The sequence below is a fragment of the Aegilops tauschii genome, chromosome 2, assembly GCF_002575655.3.
Source record: "Aegilops tauschii subsp. strangulata cultivar AL8/78 chromosome 2, Aet v6.0, whole genome shotgun sequence".
Taxonomy (NCBI): domain Eukaryota; kingdom Viridiplantae; phylum Streptophyta; class Magnoliopsida; order Poales; family Poaceae; genus Aegilops; species Aegilops tauschii.
In genome coordinates, this window is record NC_053036.3 from 2,800,733 (window position 1) to 2,819,095 (window position 18,363).

General features: G+C 47.7%; 1 protein-coding gene across 1 annotated transcript; it reads left to right on the forward strand.

Moving 5' to 3' along the window:
* Positions 1–5,690: 5,690 nt before the first annotated feature.
* LOC109736053 (noroxomaritidine synthase 1) lies at positions 5,691–7,704 on the forward strand. Its single transcript, XM_020295272.4, has 2 exons — positions 5,691–6,195; positions 6,312–7,704. Exons 1-2 carry the CDS (start codon positions 5,900–5,902, stop codon positions 7,264–7,266), a joined length of 1,251 nt encoding a protein of 416 aa, XP_020150861.1. The 5' UTR covers positions 5,691–5,899; the 3' UTR covers positions 7,267–7,704.
* The last annotated feature ends 10,659 nt before the right edge of the window (positions 7,705–18,363 follow it).

Consider the following 18,363-nt stretch of genomic DNA (forward strand, 5'->3'; position numbering starts at 1 on the left):
ATTCTTCGTAACATGCATCACGTCGATTGCAGAGCGGACATCTAGGACTTTCCAATATTCTAGCTCCCAAAATATAGATTTCTTCTTCCACATGGGTGCGTGCCCGTCAACTCCCCGCGGAACTGATTGTCCGCCAGGACCCTTTCCAAAGATGACTTTCAAATCCTTGACCATATCAAATATCTCAGCACCAGTACGTTCCGCAGGCTTCGGCCGGTGATCTGCCTTCCCGTTGAAATGCTTGCCTTTCTTTCTTACGTTATGATTTCGGGGAAGAAATCGACGATGACCCAGGTACACGTTCTTCTTACATTTAACCAAACGTACACTTTCAGTCTCATGTAAGCAGTGCGTGCATGCATTGTATCCCTTATTTTTCTGTCCCGAAAGGTTACTGAGAGCAGGCCAATCGTTGATGGTTACAAAAATCAACGCTCGTAGGTCAAATTCCTCTCCTTTGTGCTCATCCCAGACACGTGCACTAGGTCTGGCCCACAACTGTAAAAGTTCTTCAACTAATGGCCTTAGGTACACATCGATGTCGTTGCCGGGTTGCTTAGGGCCTTGGATGAGAATTGGCATCATAATGAACTTCCGCTTCATGCACAACCAAGGAGGAAGGTTGTAGATGCATAGAGTCACGGGCCAGGTGCTATGGTTGGAGCTCTGCTCGCCAAAAGGATTCATGCCATAAGTACTTAGACCAAATCTTATGTTCCTTGCGTCAGCTGCAAAATCTTTGAACACTCTGTCGATCTTTCTCCATTGCGTTCCATCAGCGGTGTGTCTCAACTCCCCGTCGGACTTACGTTCCTCTTTGTGCCATCGCAACGACTTGGCATGCTTTTTGTTCATGAACAGACGTTTCAACCGTGGTATTATAGGAGCATACCACATCACCTTGGTGGGAACCCTCTTCCTGGGTTTCTCGCCCTCAACATCGTCACCAGGGTCATCGCCTCTGGTCTTATAACGCAATGCAGTGCATACAGGGCATTCATTCAAATTCTCGTATTCACCGCGGTAGAGGATGCAGTCGTTAATGCATGCATGTATCTTCAGAACCTCTAAACCTAGAGGGCAGACAGCCTTCTTTGCTTCGTACGTACTGGCGGGCAACTCATTATTCTTCGGGAACATATTCTTCAACATTTTCAGCAAATTTTCAAATGATGAGTCACCTACACCTTCCTGTGCCTTCCATTTTAGCAAATCCAGTGTGCAGCCCAGCTTTTTCAGACTATTATCGCATCCTGGATACAACGACTTTTTGTGATCCTCTAACATGCGATCCAAATTCTCCCTATCCTTGTCAGTTTCACAGCGTCTCCGTGCATCAGCAATGCTCCGACCAAGATCATCAGCGGGCTCATCATGTGCCTCTTCTTCACCTTCACCTAACCCTTCCCCACCTTCAGCATCATCCTCCATGAAAGTATCACCGAAATGATCATGATAGTTGTCATCGATATCATCCCCTTCTTCATCTTCTTCCATTCTAACCCCTCTTTCTCCATGCTTGGTCCAACAATTATAGCTTCGCATGAAACCGTGCCGAAGCAGGTGCATGTGAACGTCTCTTGAGGAGGAGTAACCCTTCTGATTCTTACAGACAGCACATGGACAGATAATAAAACCTTGCTGCTTGTTCGCATTTGCCACTACGAGGAAATCTTTCAAACCCGTAGTGAACTCGCTGGAGAGTCGGGGACCGTACATCCATTGTCGATTCATCTGCATTATTATTATATAACGTATGTAATTAACCATCATGCATTTGTTAAACTAACTAGCTAGAAATAATACAAATTAAACAATGAACTACACACATGCATATTTTATCAATGACACATGAAAGGTTCAAGTTGCTAACCGCGATCGCGGAGGAAAAATAAATGAGAAAGCTCAAGTGTGGCTCGGACACTTCATATCATGTTTGTTTCAGGCTCTCGGGCATTTCATCAAACACCTTGTGTGCATAGGAGGAACCAAAATCAAACCCACCACCCCCTTTTGAAAATTGTGAAGTGAGCTGAGTGAAGTGAAGTGAGCTAAGTCCTATATATAGGGATGGGCCTTTAGTCCCGGTTGGCCTGGCCAACCGCAACTAAAGGCCTTCGGGGACCTTTAGTCGCGGTTGGCCAGGCCAACCGGGACTAAAGCCCCTCCCGTCTGCCAGCTGGATGGGCCTTTAGTCCCGGTTGGCCTGGCCAACCGCGACTAAAGGCCTTCGGGGACCTTTAGTCCCGGTTGGCCAGGCCAATCGGGACTAAAGCTCCTCCCGTCCGCCAGCTGTCGACCGAGCGCGCTGGGCCCAGATAGTTGGTCGCGGGTCTCCTCCCGAACCGCGACTAAAGACCCCTTTGGTCGCGGTTCGATTGTTTTGGGGACTAATGGGGGCGTATGGAAGCCTCTTTTTCTACCAGTGGTTCCTCCAAAAACAATGACATAAAATTAATCTGCAGAAGAAATACTATGCCTGAAAACTATAGATGTTCTAGGACTAAAGGTGCCAATGGCCATGGGAAATAAACAACATGAATTCCAGCGCTTTAAGCATGGAACAAATAGAATAATAATTGCATGAATAGTAATTAACATCGGGTGAGTATGAAAGAACAAAGTAAAGGCACATGAACTATATCTTGGCAAGGTGACGATTCATGGTATGGGCCAAGGAGATGGATCCAAAATCACAATTTCTTGGCTGCAAATATATGGGCATGAAGTCAGGTCTACTATTTAATAACTTTTTTTGAAAGAAAAGGCAGAGCAGTTTCTGCCTTAGGCGTTTCAAAACATATAGGAAACCTGAGTGACCGAGATCAATTACATGAAGGTAATGTTAACACTGCACGGAAAAAGTGCAGCTGGGCATTACCAAGCTGTGTTAAGCTAGAAACAGAGGAGGAGAAAGAGATAAGAGGTACAAGTTATTTATTAATAATTTTATTAACATGTTAACTGGACCTTGGTCCTGTGACTTAAGCTCTGCTGTTGGGAGCAGTGTCTTTTTTTTTAGAAAAGGAGGATGACCCCCGGCCTCTACATCTGAGAGGTGCATGTGGCCACTTTATTGATTATTCTCGAGGACCTTACAAAGTACTATTACAACAATATGCCTGAAACCGCCATCTTGACAATATATGCCACTACTCCTATCCATATGATGAAGGGATGCTAGCTGGGCCAAATACGCAGACCACTCACCTAAGCCTATCATAAAAAATCCAGATGCCCCAGCCGAGCCACATACCGGGTCTGGGGCATAAATTGGTCTGACGCATTCACATGTGTCGCCGCCGCCATCTTTCACAGGTCCGTCTTCAGAGCAGATATTGAGGCTTCTACCTTGTCAGGCCACTCTGCCATCTATGACACCATGACGCCAGACAACTACCTCCTCCTGCGCGAGTCCATCACCGCGCATCGGGCGCCGAGTCTCCACTGCGCCAAGCCGCCGAGATCCGTCGTCATCAATGTGTAGGATGAAGCACCGCTCCACCAAAAAAGGCGCCCACTGGTCCCTCGATCCCTTGTACACCTCCAATAATGACGCCCCCAAGGAGGAAACGACACCAACGCGCCGCCGTCATCCGATCAACTGATCTAGGGTTTCCCCCGGAGGTAGCGGATAGAGGTCTGAAATTTCTCCACGGCGATGCCTTCAATAAGGTAATGACAAAAAAGAGTGCCACCAACGCCGGTCTTGGCATCAAGCCGAGAACGAGATTTTCACCCGGATCCGCTCGAAGAATCTCCATCAAGCATCGTGTGCACGGGTCGCCGCCGATCTGAGCCGCCCACATCGAGCAGGCCACACCGGCCACCAAGCCCTCCATGCCGCCACCGCCGATCCGAGGTCAGATGGTCCGTCGCCGTAGACCTGGCCGCCGCCGCCGAGCGCAGCCAAGGCCGCTGCCCGAAGCAGGGCCGGCCGCCGCACCTGCCACCATCGATGCCCTAGGCCGAGGCGGCCGCCGCGCCGCCACCGGTCAAGGCAGGCCCGCCACGCCACCAAGGCCAGATCGGCCGTGCCACTGCACGCCGCGGGGCTCCGCACCACTCCCATGGCGCAGGAGACAGGGAAGGCCTCCGCCACCGCCATTAGCCCCCGGGCAATAGGCCGTCGGCGTCCTTCGGTGGCGGCGGAGGGAGGGATGGAAGGACGGGGAGCCCCCGGCGGCTAGGGTTGCGATCCCGCCCGAGTCGCCAAATATGTTTTTGTACTTGATTAGATTAATTACTTTGTAGCTGATTTTGTACATACAATATGCAAGATCGAGTTAATTAGGCAGATCCCAACTGCAAAGAGCCCTGTTCTTCCTCGCCCAACGCAAGCCACGCCTACCAGCTTGCCGAGCTCCACGCCAGAGCAAAGGGAGGACTGAAGGGGCTTCACGACGGGAAGCAGCAAGGTTCATGTTGCCTTGCGATGGAGCGGAGTGGAGTATGGAGGGCGGCCTCAGCCGAGTGAAGCCGATGCGGATGGCCAGAGGAGCCCGGCTAGGCGAAGCCAATCTGGGCACTGGTGAGGCACTGCAGGTACCCGGCGACACCTTTCTCTTCTCTTTTTTGAAAGGTACACCGCAGAATTACTGGACTTTTATTAAGGTAGTACTCCTGCAACAGTACAATATGGAAAGGACGACGAAGCCGCAGACGAAGAAGAACACTTGCAGCCAACCCTGGTCATGGAGAGACACCATCGCTCGACGCTCTGTGCACCGCAGTTGTAGTTCGCCCTTGAAGACGAAATCTTGAAGGCGATAAACACGCATCAGACGGAGACACCCTCCATGCCTCGTCGAGATCGCGCCGGAATACCCCACCTGAATAGGTTGAGGCCTGCTTTCGCTGAGATCGAGCCACATCTTTGAGTGGTGACATGGTAGTGCGTTGCAGAGCTGGATTCCCACGGCGGCGGCCGAAGATGAGATAAGCAGACGAAGTGCTGCTTTGTTCATTAGAGAAAATGCGGTGGGAGCCTGGGAGGTGGAGGATACGATGCATCTGGTCTTCTAGAATGGTACGTATGTATGGCAAGGAGAAGCAGTATTGCGATCATGTGGAGATCAAGCTAATTTATAGGGAGGGCAAAAAAAGATGCAAGGAAGGGCAGAAGACGGCACATTTTTTTCTTGATTGCCTAGATCAGTTCCCGTCTAGTCATTTCTCATGGATTTGTTGAGTATCTATGCTGTGGGCTGCTTTAATTGCCAGTTCGCTAGTGGGACAAAACAAAACGACTGAAAACAAATGGGCTGCCATGTACGCTAGACAGAAAACTGAACGGGCAGAAAAACAACCACAGGACAAAAACCGAATAGCCACTTTGTAGAGAGCCGATGACATGGCAGGATAGCTGAGGTGGATAGGTTGATGAGGTAGATAGCCTGCATGTTAAGAGAAATAAGATAGTGGGGATGAACTATTTAGGTATTATAGATTATATGTATGGAGTTGTAGTCAATAATTGAAGAGAGGTAGCTGGTGTGGTGGTGCAGTTTAACGAAGCCAATGGCAACATACAACCATCATAGTTATGTTGACACCGATATGTCTCCAACCCAATTAAGTGCACCTATGTTGACACTAATTAGAAGGATACCTATGTTGACCTGCCATAGCCCATGCATATATAACGCCATAGCCATATCCACTGGACGATAACTCCGAGTACATGGTAGCATAGCCCACACCACTACACTAGTGCCAAGAATGTCAATTATGTTCTCGCTAGAGCTGCGCGTCTCCACAGCACTCGCGCTACTTGTTCTCCTGTACTACTTGTACGTCAGAGCTAGCTGTAAATCAAAGAACCCAGCTGTAGTGCTGCCCACAAACTGGCCAATACTGCACATGTTCCCTTCCTTAGTGGCCAACCTTCACAACTTGCATGACTATTTCACCCTCGTCCTTGCTGGGTCAGGCCACAGCTTCAGGGAGCATGGCCCACCTGGAACCGGGATGCGGTTCTTCATCACATGAGACCCTGCCAACGTCCAGCATATCTTCACGACGAACTACACCAACTTTCCCAAGGGCTCGAAGTTTGCTGCTATCTTCGACATTATGGGTGGAAGCCTCTTTACCATTGACGGTGAGCCAGCTCGTCGGCAGCGCGCCAAAGTCCAGAGCGTGCTCACCAGGCCGCACTCGGTTGCCAGTATGGCAGCTTGCTGCCATGACAAGGTGAAGAACAGCCTCCTCCCTTTTTTTATCCACATGGCGACCACCAGCACTCCATTCGATGTGCAAGAACTGATGTCCAGGTTTATGTTTGACCTGGCTGCTATACCTCTCTTCAGCGTGGACCCTAACCTCCTATCCATGTACATGCCACCCATGGAAGCCGCGGTCGCCCTAGACACAGTCATGGAGGTTGCCTTTCTCCGGCTCATGATGCCGGCTTCTTGTTGGAAGTCTATGAGGTGGCTAAATATCGGCCCAGAGAGAAAGCTAAAGGCGGCACACACCGTGCTAGGAGAGTTCGTCACGGAGATGTTGGAGAGGAGGAAGATAAACACATGCCCTGTTGGTAATGACGAGGAAGAAGAGGTTGTGGATATTATATCTTCCTTCATCAATGACCCTGACTATGCAGACGACGACTTGGGCCAAGCGATGATCATTAGCTATATGCTCGCAGCTAGGGACACAGTTGGAACAACCTTGACATGGCTTTTCTACAACCTCACCCAGAATCCTGACATCATTTCAATCATCCGCAAGGAACTCTCACCAGTTGCATCACGCAAAGTAGCAGCAGGTGCTAGGGCCATGCTGACCTTTGAGCCAGACGACATAGAATCTCTTGTCTATTTGAGAGCCACGTTGTATGAAACTCTCAGGTTGTACCCACCAGCACCTCTCGAGATCAAGATGGTAGCCGCTGATGATATCTTGCCGAGTGGTCATAAGGTGCATGCGGGCGACACCATCCTTATTTCTATCCTCTCCACGCGGAGAATGAAGAGTGTGTGGGGTAATGACTGCCTTGACTATAACCCAAGTAGGTGGCTGACAGAGGATGGTAACAATATAAGGTATGTGCCATCTCACAAGTTCTTGGCCTTCAACTCGGGTCCGAGAATGTGCCTCGGCAAGAACATCGCGATTATGCAGATGAAGACTGTCATTGCTGCAGTGTTGTGGAACTTCGATGTGCAGGTGGTGGAAGGGCAGAGCATTCAGCCCAAGCCGTCTTGTATTCTAGAGATGAAAAATGGGCTCATACTTAAGTTGAAGAAGCGAGATATGTAACATGACACTCATTGTATGAAAACATACTTGCATACCACAAGGACAGTTTACGCTTCCAACAGCCACGTTATTATTGAATAATAAAGACACCAATATATCAAAGTTTATCTTTCTTGATGAAAAACAACCATCTCGCTGCCATTTATTACTCTGTTGTATAAGACAAGGTATAAAGGGATCAAGATATGCTTTTTTCCTCCATTGTATAACACTAGCTATCTGGCATATACGTTCCTATGGAAAATAGAACATTGATCATATTTTTGCCGAAAAATATATGGAGGGGAACGTTCCCTCGCATTTCACATGGCGCAATGTGACTTTGGCCTTTAATCACAGGATTAACTACGTAGGTATATGTATGCATGTACTTGATGATTGAAAGAGCAAGATAGGACGTGTTTTGTGCACTAAACTGTATGCCAGATTCATTTCCTGTTTTTACTGTTTGTTTTGTATCGACTAGCACAGTGGACCTCCCAAATGCGAGGGCATTGTCTTTATTGTTCTGAATATGTTGGAAAATAATGTTTTTCATAATTATTTTATGATTAGAAATGTCAGCCTGTATCCTGAATATATGATGAGCACCTTAGTGGACTTGACATGCCTCATAAAATAAAGATATACTCCCAAATGCTCTTTCAATCATAAAAAGTTTTGAATACTACTAAGGTGCTGACAAGCTGACATGCCTCCATCCTGACATCCCTGTACTTTTTCTTGAATCATGTATGAGTATGGTAAGAAAACTCATGTGAAAATCTCTGCATGCAACTAAGGAAGTCATGATCTGAATTACTTAAAGAGAAAATCATGATCTCATTTCCACGGTTCCTTACTATGAAGCATGGAACAATCACACGACCAAAACTAGAGCCATGGCCGACCGCGGGACAAATCATGGCATGCAACTTGGACAATGCACATTAAATCAAGGTATTCATACCTGAAAGTATGTAGAAACATCGAACGAAGGCGAATATGCAATGGCTTGTATGAGACCACAATTCATATTCGATCGGTATGCTGAGTAAGGACTGATGAATGTAAACAATAACTTGTCATAATAAAATCAACCTATTAAATAGAATAATAAAAAATATTTTCTGCGTCTTGTAGAGTAATTATCCCATATTTGTAAATTAAATCATCAATTTAGCTATATGATATGTTATATTAGGACCTTTGGTTAAAGTTATGATCATGGCATTTTTAATTGGAACAAAATACTTTGATTTTCTTGCTCTGGTGATGAAATCTGTTGGTCGCAGATTAAGTATCGAGTTAACTTGTGTGTTATTCTATCTAAGGAATGTAGAATGAAAGTTTTTAATTGTGGCATCGTTTCTCTATAAAACAAATTGTTACATCTGAAAAACTGTTACTTATTTGGGTTAGCTGAATAATTTATCTGGTGTCTCAACTAAGTCAGCAACTTGCTTGTAAATAATGTTATATTAGGCCATTAGTTACAGTAGTAATTTGATTGTGACCTGATTAGTTGTTTGCATACGGCGATCAAGTAAAAAGGCTCATACAATATTCCCTAAAAAACATCTCATACAATCACTTTATATGTTTTTTAATTGGAGTAAAATACAATTATTTTCTTGGTTTGGTGATTAAATATGTTTTTTGTAGATTAAGTCGTCAGTTAAATTGTATTGTATGTGATGCTAATCATGGCATCTTTTTTCAATGAAACAAATAGTTACATCTGAAAAACTGTTACCTACTCGGGTCAGCTGAATAATTTATCCGGTGCCTTGACTAAGTCAGCAACTTGCTTGTAAATAATGTTATATTAGGCCATTGAATTAAAGTACAAATTTGATTGTGACCTGATTAGTTGTTGGGGTAAGAGGATCAAGTAAAAAGGATGATACAATATACCCGAAGGAACTTCTAATACTATGACACTTATAAGACATTGTTGAACTCCAGTGATCGATTCGTTAGCAGATGCGAATGTCTACTCCCATCAGTGATCCCTCTTTATCATGAGAAATCAATCTGAGTTCCAGGCCAACACAAAGTTGAATAAGTCTATTTATAAGAACTTGTACTCTATTTTATTCAAAATAAGTAGTACGCAATCTAGCCATCCGCGCGTGTAGTCAAGTACTCTTATGTTGTGCTCTTAATTTCTTTTGAAGAGGGATGTAAACTGAGGACGTAGGATGGATCTATCGGCTCGGTCTTAATGTTTCTTCTTTTAGTTGTTAGATGGAGAGTTTTATGTTTTTATTTAATTGAGCCACGCGTGTAGTAAAAGGTATGTTTCTTTTCTTAACTTTTTTGAAGCGGCGTGTAGATAGATTGTGTCAGCAACCTTCCCTATAACTACTACCTGGACTGGACAGTGGGCCGCTCTTGGGCCATGGGCCTGCAGAGAAGCCATGGAAAGCAATGGCTACATATACAAGTGAAGATGGAAACGAGCGTCTCGGCTTGGATCAGACGGCGGCTTCGACCGAGGCATGTGCTGGCGAGGGTAGTTCGTGTTCTTACCCTTCTTCCTTCCTATCTTCCTGATCTTCTTCTTCCTTCATATTTCCTCCTGTAATCCAAGGTTCTACTCTGAATTCATGGTGATTGAGTGAATCTCTAGCCGAACCCTAATATTTGGTATCAGAGCCATAAATCCTAGCCTCAAATTTTCAATCAGATTTTTTCTCCACCACTGCCTACAACCTGTTTGACAAAATGCCAAGCCACAAATTCGCCTGCCCCAATTGGGTTCTTCACGCCCGGATCAGCGACATTCGTCAGGTGGTCTTCATCAAGTCGATTCGCCAGTTGTTCCGTCGCTCTGGTGATGGATATTTGATCTGTGCGTACGAGCGGATGGTGGAGGGGTTGTATGGCGTGGAGGCGTACGTCGAGTTCCGGTCTCGACGGAGGGCGGCATGAGCTCGAGATGCCCTGGATGGCCATGCTATCTATAATGGCTACTGCATCCTTGTCTTCGACCTGGTCCCGCCGGTCTACACCACCATCACCATGCCGGATGACGACGGGATGGCGCCCTCGTACTTCTACAATGACACTCCCTACGCAGAGTGGACTGCAGTGTTGGCTGCGGCCGAGTGCCATGATGAGGCGCCCGCTACATCCAGCGACGACCTCCAGCTTGAGGCGTGAGTGAGAAGGTGCTCGAAGTCGATGACACCAACGCCGCTGTTTCGATGCCCACCAACTGTTCGACAGGGTACCCAAGCAGCGACACGCCCGAGGAGTCGGCGCTCACCTCGTCCTCGACACTACCCAAGCTACTTTTGTTGCTTTGTTCAGTTCCAAGGAGGCAATGGATCAATCGGGGGTTTCCAATTGTCAGAGAGTTTGCTCTATTTCAGCTTGGTGGCGCGACAATCTGGACAGTGTAAATGATGCTTGGTCACTCTGCTATGACTGTTCTACTATTGACAATATCTCAATGCGATTCACATTCAAGTGTTCAGCAGCTGTGATTTGGTGCACATTATTGCAAGTGCATGTCGAGTTCGCTGCCATATATCTGAAAATCACGGCCCAATGCTCTACTCTTGAGTTGATGAGCTGCAACCTTTCAGAAGCTCGTGCCTCTGACTTCTGTAATGGCTGTGAGGTACAAGTGTCGTTTGAATTTGTTCGTCTGATGAAATGGAAGATTGCTCTGGTGCTATCTACGGTGCATACTGATGAAGCCCACAACGACCAGTGTGTATTTTTCACGAGATTGCATAATTGGTATAGTACGAGTCACCCAATGGCTTTGATTCTGATTGTGGTTCATGATATGCTCATTCTTTAGGCCATGCAACTAACCTGGGACTCAGATGAGAAGCTTCTTAGTTCGGTTCAGCAGTGGCGACTCTACAAAAAAATGGAGGGGGGGGGGGGGGCTGGGCTGCCTGGGTCAAGCAAACATGTGTTGGGCCGGGCTGACAACTGGCACGCGTGGGCCTTGAAAGTAGTAGTAAAAGCTAATTTTACAGTGCTGGAGGGGGGGGGGGGGGGGGCTCAAGCCTGTTAAAGCCCCCTAGTAGATCCGCCCCTGGGTTCAGTGTTCTTTCCCTTCTTTTAAAGGGTAGGGATTGTCAGCAACCTTCCTTACAACTACTATCTGGAATGGACAGTGGGCCGCTCTTGGGCGATGGGCCTACAGAGAAGCCATGGAAAGTAACGACTACATATAATGGAAAGTAACGACTACAGATCTCCAGCAGCACGCGAACCTCCGCCTCTCAACTCAGATCTCCAGCAGCATGCGAACCTCCGCCTCGTACAGGTCTCGTCCTCCTCCACCGCTTCCACTCGCCGTCTTCGCTTTGATCTGCGCCCGTAGCCCCCTCGCGTCGCCTCCCCCTAGGCGACGCCAAGGGTCCCCGAACCCTAACGCCGCAGGCCTCCTCTCGCGCCTCCCTCTGCCGCCGCTGCCGCTGGCGAGGGCCGCGGTGGCGGCGGGCCCGGCGCCGAAGGCACCTGGGCGGGTGGATGCGGCGAGATCTCATCTGAGGCGGCAGGGGCGGCCCTTCTCGTGGGATCCGAAGGCGGCGGCTGGGGCGGCTATCCCTCGCCGTGCGGCGGTGGCGGAAGCGCCATAAGCCGGCGGAGCGGCGACTCTGAGATGGACGGCGGCGGTGGCAGCGCCCCATCCGACGGGGTGCCTGATCTGCGCGGAGATGGTGGCGGCGGCGACTGCGGATCCAATGCCCCGATCGGATCCGCCGCAAGGTGGCCTTCCGCCGACCGGCGGCGCGTGGAGGGACCGGTGAGGAGATGTCCGATCTCCGCCGGTTTACCGACGGCGGCGTTCGTCTTCGTGGCAAGACTCCGCTCGGTTCCAGCCAACCGCGAGATCGGGACGATGTGGCTTTCGGTGAAAATCGCGCCTAACTACGGTCATGGCGGACGATGGCGGCGTCTCGGACGTCGTTTCCTTCTCGAGGCATCGTCGTTGCAGGTCACGTCAACCTGATCGGAAGGTTCCGGGGGAAACCCTAGATCTGGGTCTACCGGATCGGACGATGGCGACGTTTCGATGTCGTTCTCCCTCCTGAGGGCATCGTTTTGGAGCAAGTGTTGGCTGGAGGGGACAAGAGGAGTAGCGGCGTGGTATCTGACACGTCGACAACGGCGGGTCTCAGCGGCATGGAGCAGTGGGGTCTCGCCGGTGGGCGTGTGATGATGGACGAGCGCAGGATGGTGGCGTTGTCTGGCGTCGTGGTGGCGTCGACGACAGCTAGACCGGGCAAGGTACATGCAGCAGTACAACACTAAAGATGGATTGGTGGTAGGTGGCTGTGGCGGCCTCATACCCGGCAGGCGTCCTGGTTGAGGAGTGCGCCGGACTGGTGGGTGCCTCATACCCGGCAGGCGTCCTGGTTGGGACCTCAGGTCTTAGATGTTAGGTTTGGCTGCGAGGTCTGTTTGGCATTAGGTTCGGACTATCAACATCCCTTCATCAACTGGATAGGAGTAGCGATAGATGTTGCCTAGATGGTGGCTTTAGTCTTATTTTTGTATGACTTTCTAAGGTCTTATGTGAATAATTAATAAAGTGGCTGCATGCATCGTTCAGATGCAGAGGCCGGGGGTCCTCCTCCATTTCTAAAAAACAACATATAAGGGTGGAGATGGAAACGAGCGACTCGGCTTGGATCAGACAGCTGGCTAGGATAGTTCGTGTTCTTCCCCTTCTTCCCTCCTAGCTTCCTGATCTTCTTCTTCCTTCAGAGCTCCTCCTGTAATCCGAGGTTGTACTGTGAACTCATGGTGATTGAGTGAACTCTAGCTGAACCCTAACAGATTGCATGGTGCGTACGTACTCCAGATACGTGAGATGTAGCAGCTTTTTAAGGACGTGAGATCTAGTTTTTGTATAACTTTTTTTAAACGATGTCTAGATATATTGCAAAGTTCATACATAGGGTGTGTCAATCAGCTCGCTTGTAATTTTTTCTCTTTTAGTCTTTATCGATGGGGAATATTTTATTTTAGCTATAATTTAGTAAGGCATGCATGTTTCTATTTTTTGTGGAACTTTCTGGCTTATTTGTCTTTTTTCTGGCTTCCCTCAAGTATTTTTTTAATATATAATAGATGAGAGCTTTGCAACTAGAACCCATTTGGGCAATATTTCTTGTGAATGGTTTGCAAGTGATTATATTCATAATGCATCTGTATCTTCCCTATATTCACCAAGGATCGACAACGGTGATCGTTTCCCATGTCCTTCTTTCCCCAGCCAGGGCATCTCAACAGCCGGGACACTGACATGCGGGTCTGTGAGGGGCGGCGTGCTGCATGCCTGTGCGATGCGCGACACCTTTACCCGAGCTTTGTCTGCCCGGATCCTTACCGTCCCGGACCTTGTCCGGCTAGCGCCCGTGGCGCACATTCTCGTGTCGTAATCTATGAACAACACGTCTACGAAGGATGTCTTTCTTGAGTTCTGTGCAGATGATTACGCTCACACTGTGTTTGCACTGCCGATTGCTTGAGAAGTGCACTATTGCAGCACTGCGTTTGCATTGCCAATTGCTTGACCAGGCGAACCAACTATAAGTTTTTTTTTATGTTCTCACCTTTTTTACTGTGGAAATTATTGTTGGATTATGGATGGGTTTAGGCCCATATAAGACAATAATCCCTGGTTAATCTCTAAGGCCCATACATGTGTACGGCAAGTGGTGATAAGTGTGGGAAGGTTAGTACCATACTGCTACAGTAAAAAGAGTGAGACCTCTTTATAAGAGCTGCTCCATCACTTGCTATTGCGAGCTTGGAAATAGGAGATGTACACGCGCGCTCCTCCTCCTCCGCCGCCCGCCTCACCTCGCCACGCCACCCCTCGTCACAACGCGCACGCGCGCCGCGGGTTGCGGGTCGCGGGAACGAGCTGAAGCTTATTTTTGCCGGTCAGGAATGGTTAATGAATCTCAGATTAATTAAGAGTCACTTACGGAACTGCCACTGTCCGAGACGTTGGACCGTGGGCTGTTCGCGGACTCGGTCGTGGGCCTGAGCCTAGGCCCATCAACCCGACGACCTATATAAGAAGGCGCTGGCCAGTGGAGCTAACCCTAACTCAATTCACTCACTCCCTCTCGTACAACCCTAGCCGTCATCTACTGTTCCTCTCTCTGTGCTGCTTCCGGCGATCCCATCCCGACGACCGCGTGCACGGTTGGTCGGGAGAGTAGGTGCCTCCAGAACCCTGTAGTTCGAGATCCTGCCCGGGAGAACGGCAATAAGGTTTTTGGGGAGCGTCTCGACGCGACTGCTCCCAATCCGTCCCCTTCACCGACCGCCTCTGCTTCCACTACTTCCCCTGCATCGACTCCATGGCTGACGACGAAGCTAGCAAGAAGAAGGCCTCGGCCGATGCCGATGCCGAGGCTGTTGCTGCCGCCGCCGCATTGGTCTGGCCAACCGGAGGGTATGACTCGTTCATCCCCTATTTGCTCGATCATGTGCTAGCCGTATATATGATGTTCATAGATGTTTCGGTTCTATGCACTATACGTGCTCACATGCTCAGGTATGTTTACTGTCTACTCATGGATTAGATTAATCGAGAAAGTGCTAATATTTCCAACAATCCAAATACCTTATTTTAGACACTTTTTGACTCATGGCTTCACTGCTACTCTGAAACCGGAAAAGTTTACTCGAACGCATTTTAAGCGTTGGCATACGAGGACTACCTTGTGGCTCACAGCAATGAACGTGTTCGGGGTTGGTGGTGTGTCTCCCACGGTAACGATTTCTCCTAAACAGGAGGATGCGTTTAGGGAGGCAACCACCATCTTTGTGGGAGCTGTTCTTACTGTGATCGGAGACAACTAGTCGACACATATCTCCATATGTGGGTTACCAAGAATTTGTGGGATGCGCTCGAAGCTAAGTTCGGCGCAACCGATGCTGGAAGCGAGTTGTATGCTATGGAGTAGTTCCATGATTACAAAATGGTTGATAACCGTTCTGTATTGGACCAGGCCCATGAGATGCAATGCATCGGTAAGGAGCTGGAGCTCCTGAAGCGTGAGTTACCGGACAAGTTTGTCGCGGGTTGCATTATTGCAAAACTCCCTCCTGGATGGAGGAACTTTGCTACTTCTCTCAAGCACTTGAGACGTGAATTCTCTGTTGAGGATGTCATCGGTCATCTAAGTGTTGAGCAGAACTCGAGAGCAAAGGACTCACGCGTGAAAGGAGCAGAGGGTTCTTCTAGCGCCAATGTGGTGCAGAAGAACCTCCACAAGTTTAAGGGAAAGAACTTTGTCCAGCAGAATACAACCTTCAAGAAGAAGGGTAAGAAGAAAGATAAAAAGAGAGATGCCTGCTTCACTTGTGGTTCAGAGGAACATTGGGCAAACAAGTGCCCAAACAAGTATAAGAAGCCAGGACAGGATGCCAAGTCTGTCAATGCCACTCTGAGCAACCATGATGGGGCATCTGGGTATGGTAATCTTTTTACCGTACTTTCAGTTTGTGAGTCCACCGATTGGTGGGTTGACACTGAGCCAATATTCACGTGTGTGCTAATGTGTCTTTGTTTTCTTCTTGCCAGGTCACACGAGATTGTTCCGTACTAATGGGGAACGGCTCGCATGCTTCTGTTCATACTGTTGGCACGGTAGATTTGAAGTTTACTTCGGAAAAGATCGTGCAACTGAAGAACGTGCAGCATGTCCCCGCCATCAAGAAGAATCTCGTTAGTGGTTCCCTTCTATGTAAAGAAGGGTTTAAATTAGTATTTGAGTCTAACAAAGTAGTCGTATCTTGTTATGGACTATTTGTTGGAAAATGATATGATTGTGGTGGTTTGTTCCGCCTTTCCCTGGAGGATTTCTGTAATAAAGTCGTGAACCAAATTCATTCCAATGTGAACGAATCTGAGGTTTGGCATTCATGTCTTTGTCACATAAATTTCGGTTGTATGACACGGCTAGCTAAGATGAATCTAAGCCAGAGTTTCACTTTAGCCAAAGGCTTTAAGTGCCATGCGTGTGTGCAAGAAAATCAACCTCGTAAGCCTCACAAGCCTGCGAAGGAGAGACACCTGGCACTACTAGAGCTCATACATTCAGATCTCTGTGAGATGAGTGGTGTGTTGACTAAAGGTGGAAGGAAATACTTCATGACTTTGATTGATGATTCCACTATATTCTGTTATGTGTATTTGTTAAATACAAAGGATGAGGCTCTACACTACTTTAAAATCTATAAGGCTGAAGTTGAGAACCAATTTGAGAATAAAATAAAATTAGTCCGGTTTGATCGTGGTGGAGAGTACTTTTCTAGTGAGTTCAATTTATTCTGTGCGGAACATGGTATTTTTCATGAGAGAACGCCTCCCTATTCACCCCAGTCAAACGGGGTTGCCGAATGGAAAAACCGTACTCTAACAGAGTTGGCTAATGCCATGTTAGATACATCGGGTTTATCCAAGGCATGGTGCGGGGAGGCTGTATTGACATCATGTCATGTCTTGAATAAAGTTCCCGCGAAGGATAATGAGGCTACTCCCTATGAGCAATGGGAAAAGAAAAGAACTACACTCTCTTACTTGCGCACTTGGGGCTGTTTGGCGAAAGTCAATGTGCCGATCCCAAAAAGCGTAAGCTTGGACCAAAGACCATGGACTGCGTTAATTTGGGCTACGCTAAGAACAACGTTGGCTATAGATTTCTAGTAGTGAAATCTAAGGTACCTGACCAGAAGGTCGGTACAATTATAGTGTCTAAGGATTCTACATTCTTTGAGGATATTTTCCCCATGAGAGATATGCGAAGCACTGAAGGAAATATGCCCTAGAGGCAATAATAAAGTTGTTATTTATATTTCCTTATATCATGATAAATGTTTATTATTCATGCTAGAATTGTATTAACCGGAAACTTGATACATGTGTGGATACATAGACAAAACACAGTCTCCCTAGTAAGCCTCTACTAGACTAGCTCGTTAATCAAAGATGGTTAAGTTTCCTAACCATAGACATGTGTTGTCATTTGATGAACGGGATCACATCATTAGGAGAATGATGTGATGGACAAGACCCATCCGTTAGCTTAGCATAATGATCGTTAAGTTTTATTGCTATTGCTTTCTTCATGTCATATACATATTCCTTTGACTATGAGATTATGCAACTCCCAAATACCGTAAGAATACCTTGTGTGCTACCAAACGTCACAACGTAACTGGGTGATTATAAAGATGCTCTACAGGTATCTCCGAAGTGTTTGTTGGGTTGGCATAGATCGAGATTAGGATTTGTCACTCCGAGTATCGGAGAGGTATCTCTGGGCCCTCGCGGTAATGCACATCATAATAATCCTTGCAAGCAATGTGACTAATGAGTTAGTTGCGGGATGATGCATTACGGAACAAATAAAGAGACTTGCCAGTAACGAGATTGAACTAGGTATGAAGATACCGACGATCGAATCTCGGGCAAGTAACAAACCGATGACAAAGGGAATAACGTATGTTGTCATTACGGTTTGACCTATAAAGATCTTCGTAGAATATGTAGGAACCAATACGAGCATCCAGGTTCCGCTGTTGGTTATTGAACAGATAGGTGTCTCGGTCACGTCTACATAGTCCTCGAACACGTAGGGTCCGCACGCTTAACGTTCGATGGCGATTTTATATTATATGAGTTATGTGATTTGGTGACCTAATGTTGTTCGGAGTCCCGGATGATATCACAGATATGACGAGGAGTCTCAAAATGGTCGAGAGGTAAAAATTCATATATAGGACGATAGTATTTGGACACCGGAAGTGTTCTGGGGGTACCGGGTACTATCGGCTCACCGGAAGGGGTTCCGTGTTGGGGAACGTAGTAATAATTCAAAATTTTCCTACGTGTCACCAAGATCAATCTAGGAGATGCTAGCAACGAGAGAGAGGGATTGCATCTTCATACCCTTGAAGATCGCTAAGCGGAAGTGTTACAAGAACGCGGTTGATGGAGTCGTACTCGCGGCGATTCAAATCGCGGAAGATCCGATCTAGCGCCGAACGGACGGCGCCTCCGCGTTCAACACACGTACAGCCCGGGGACGTCTCCTCCTTCTTGACCCAGAAAGGGGA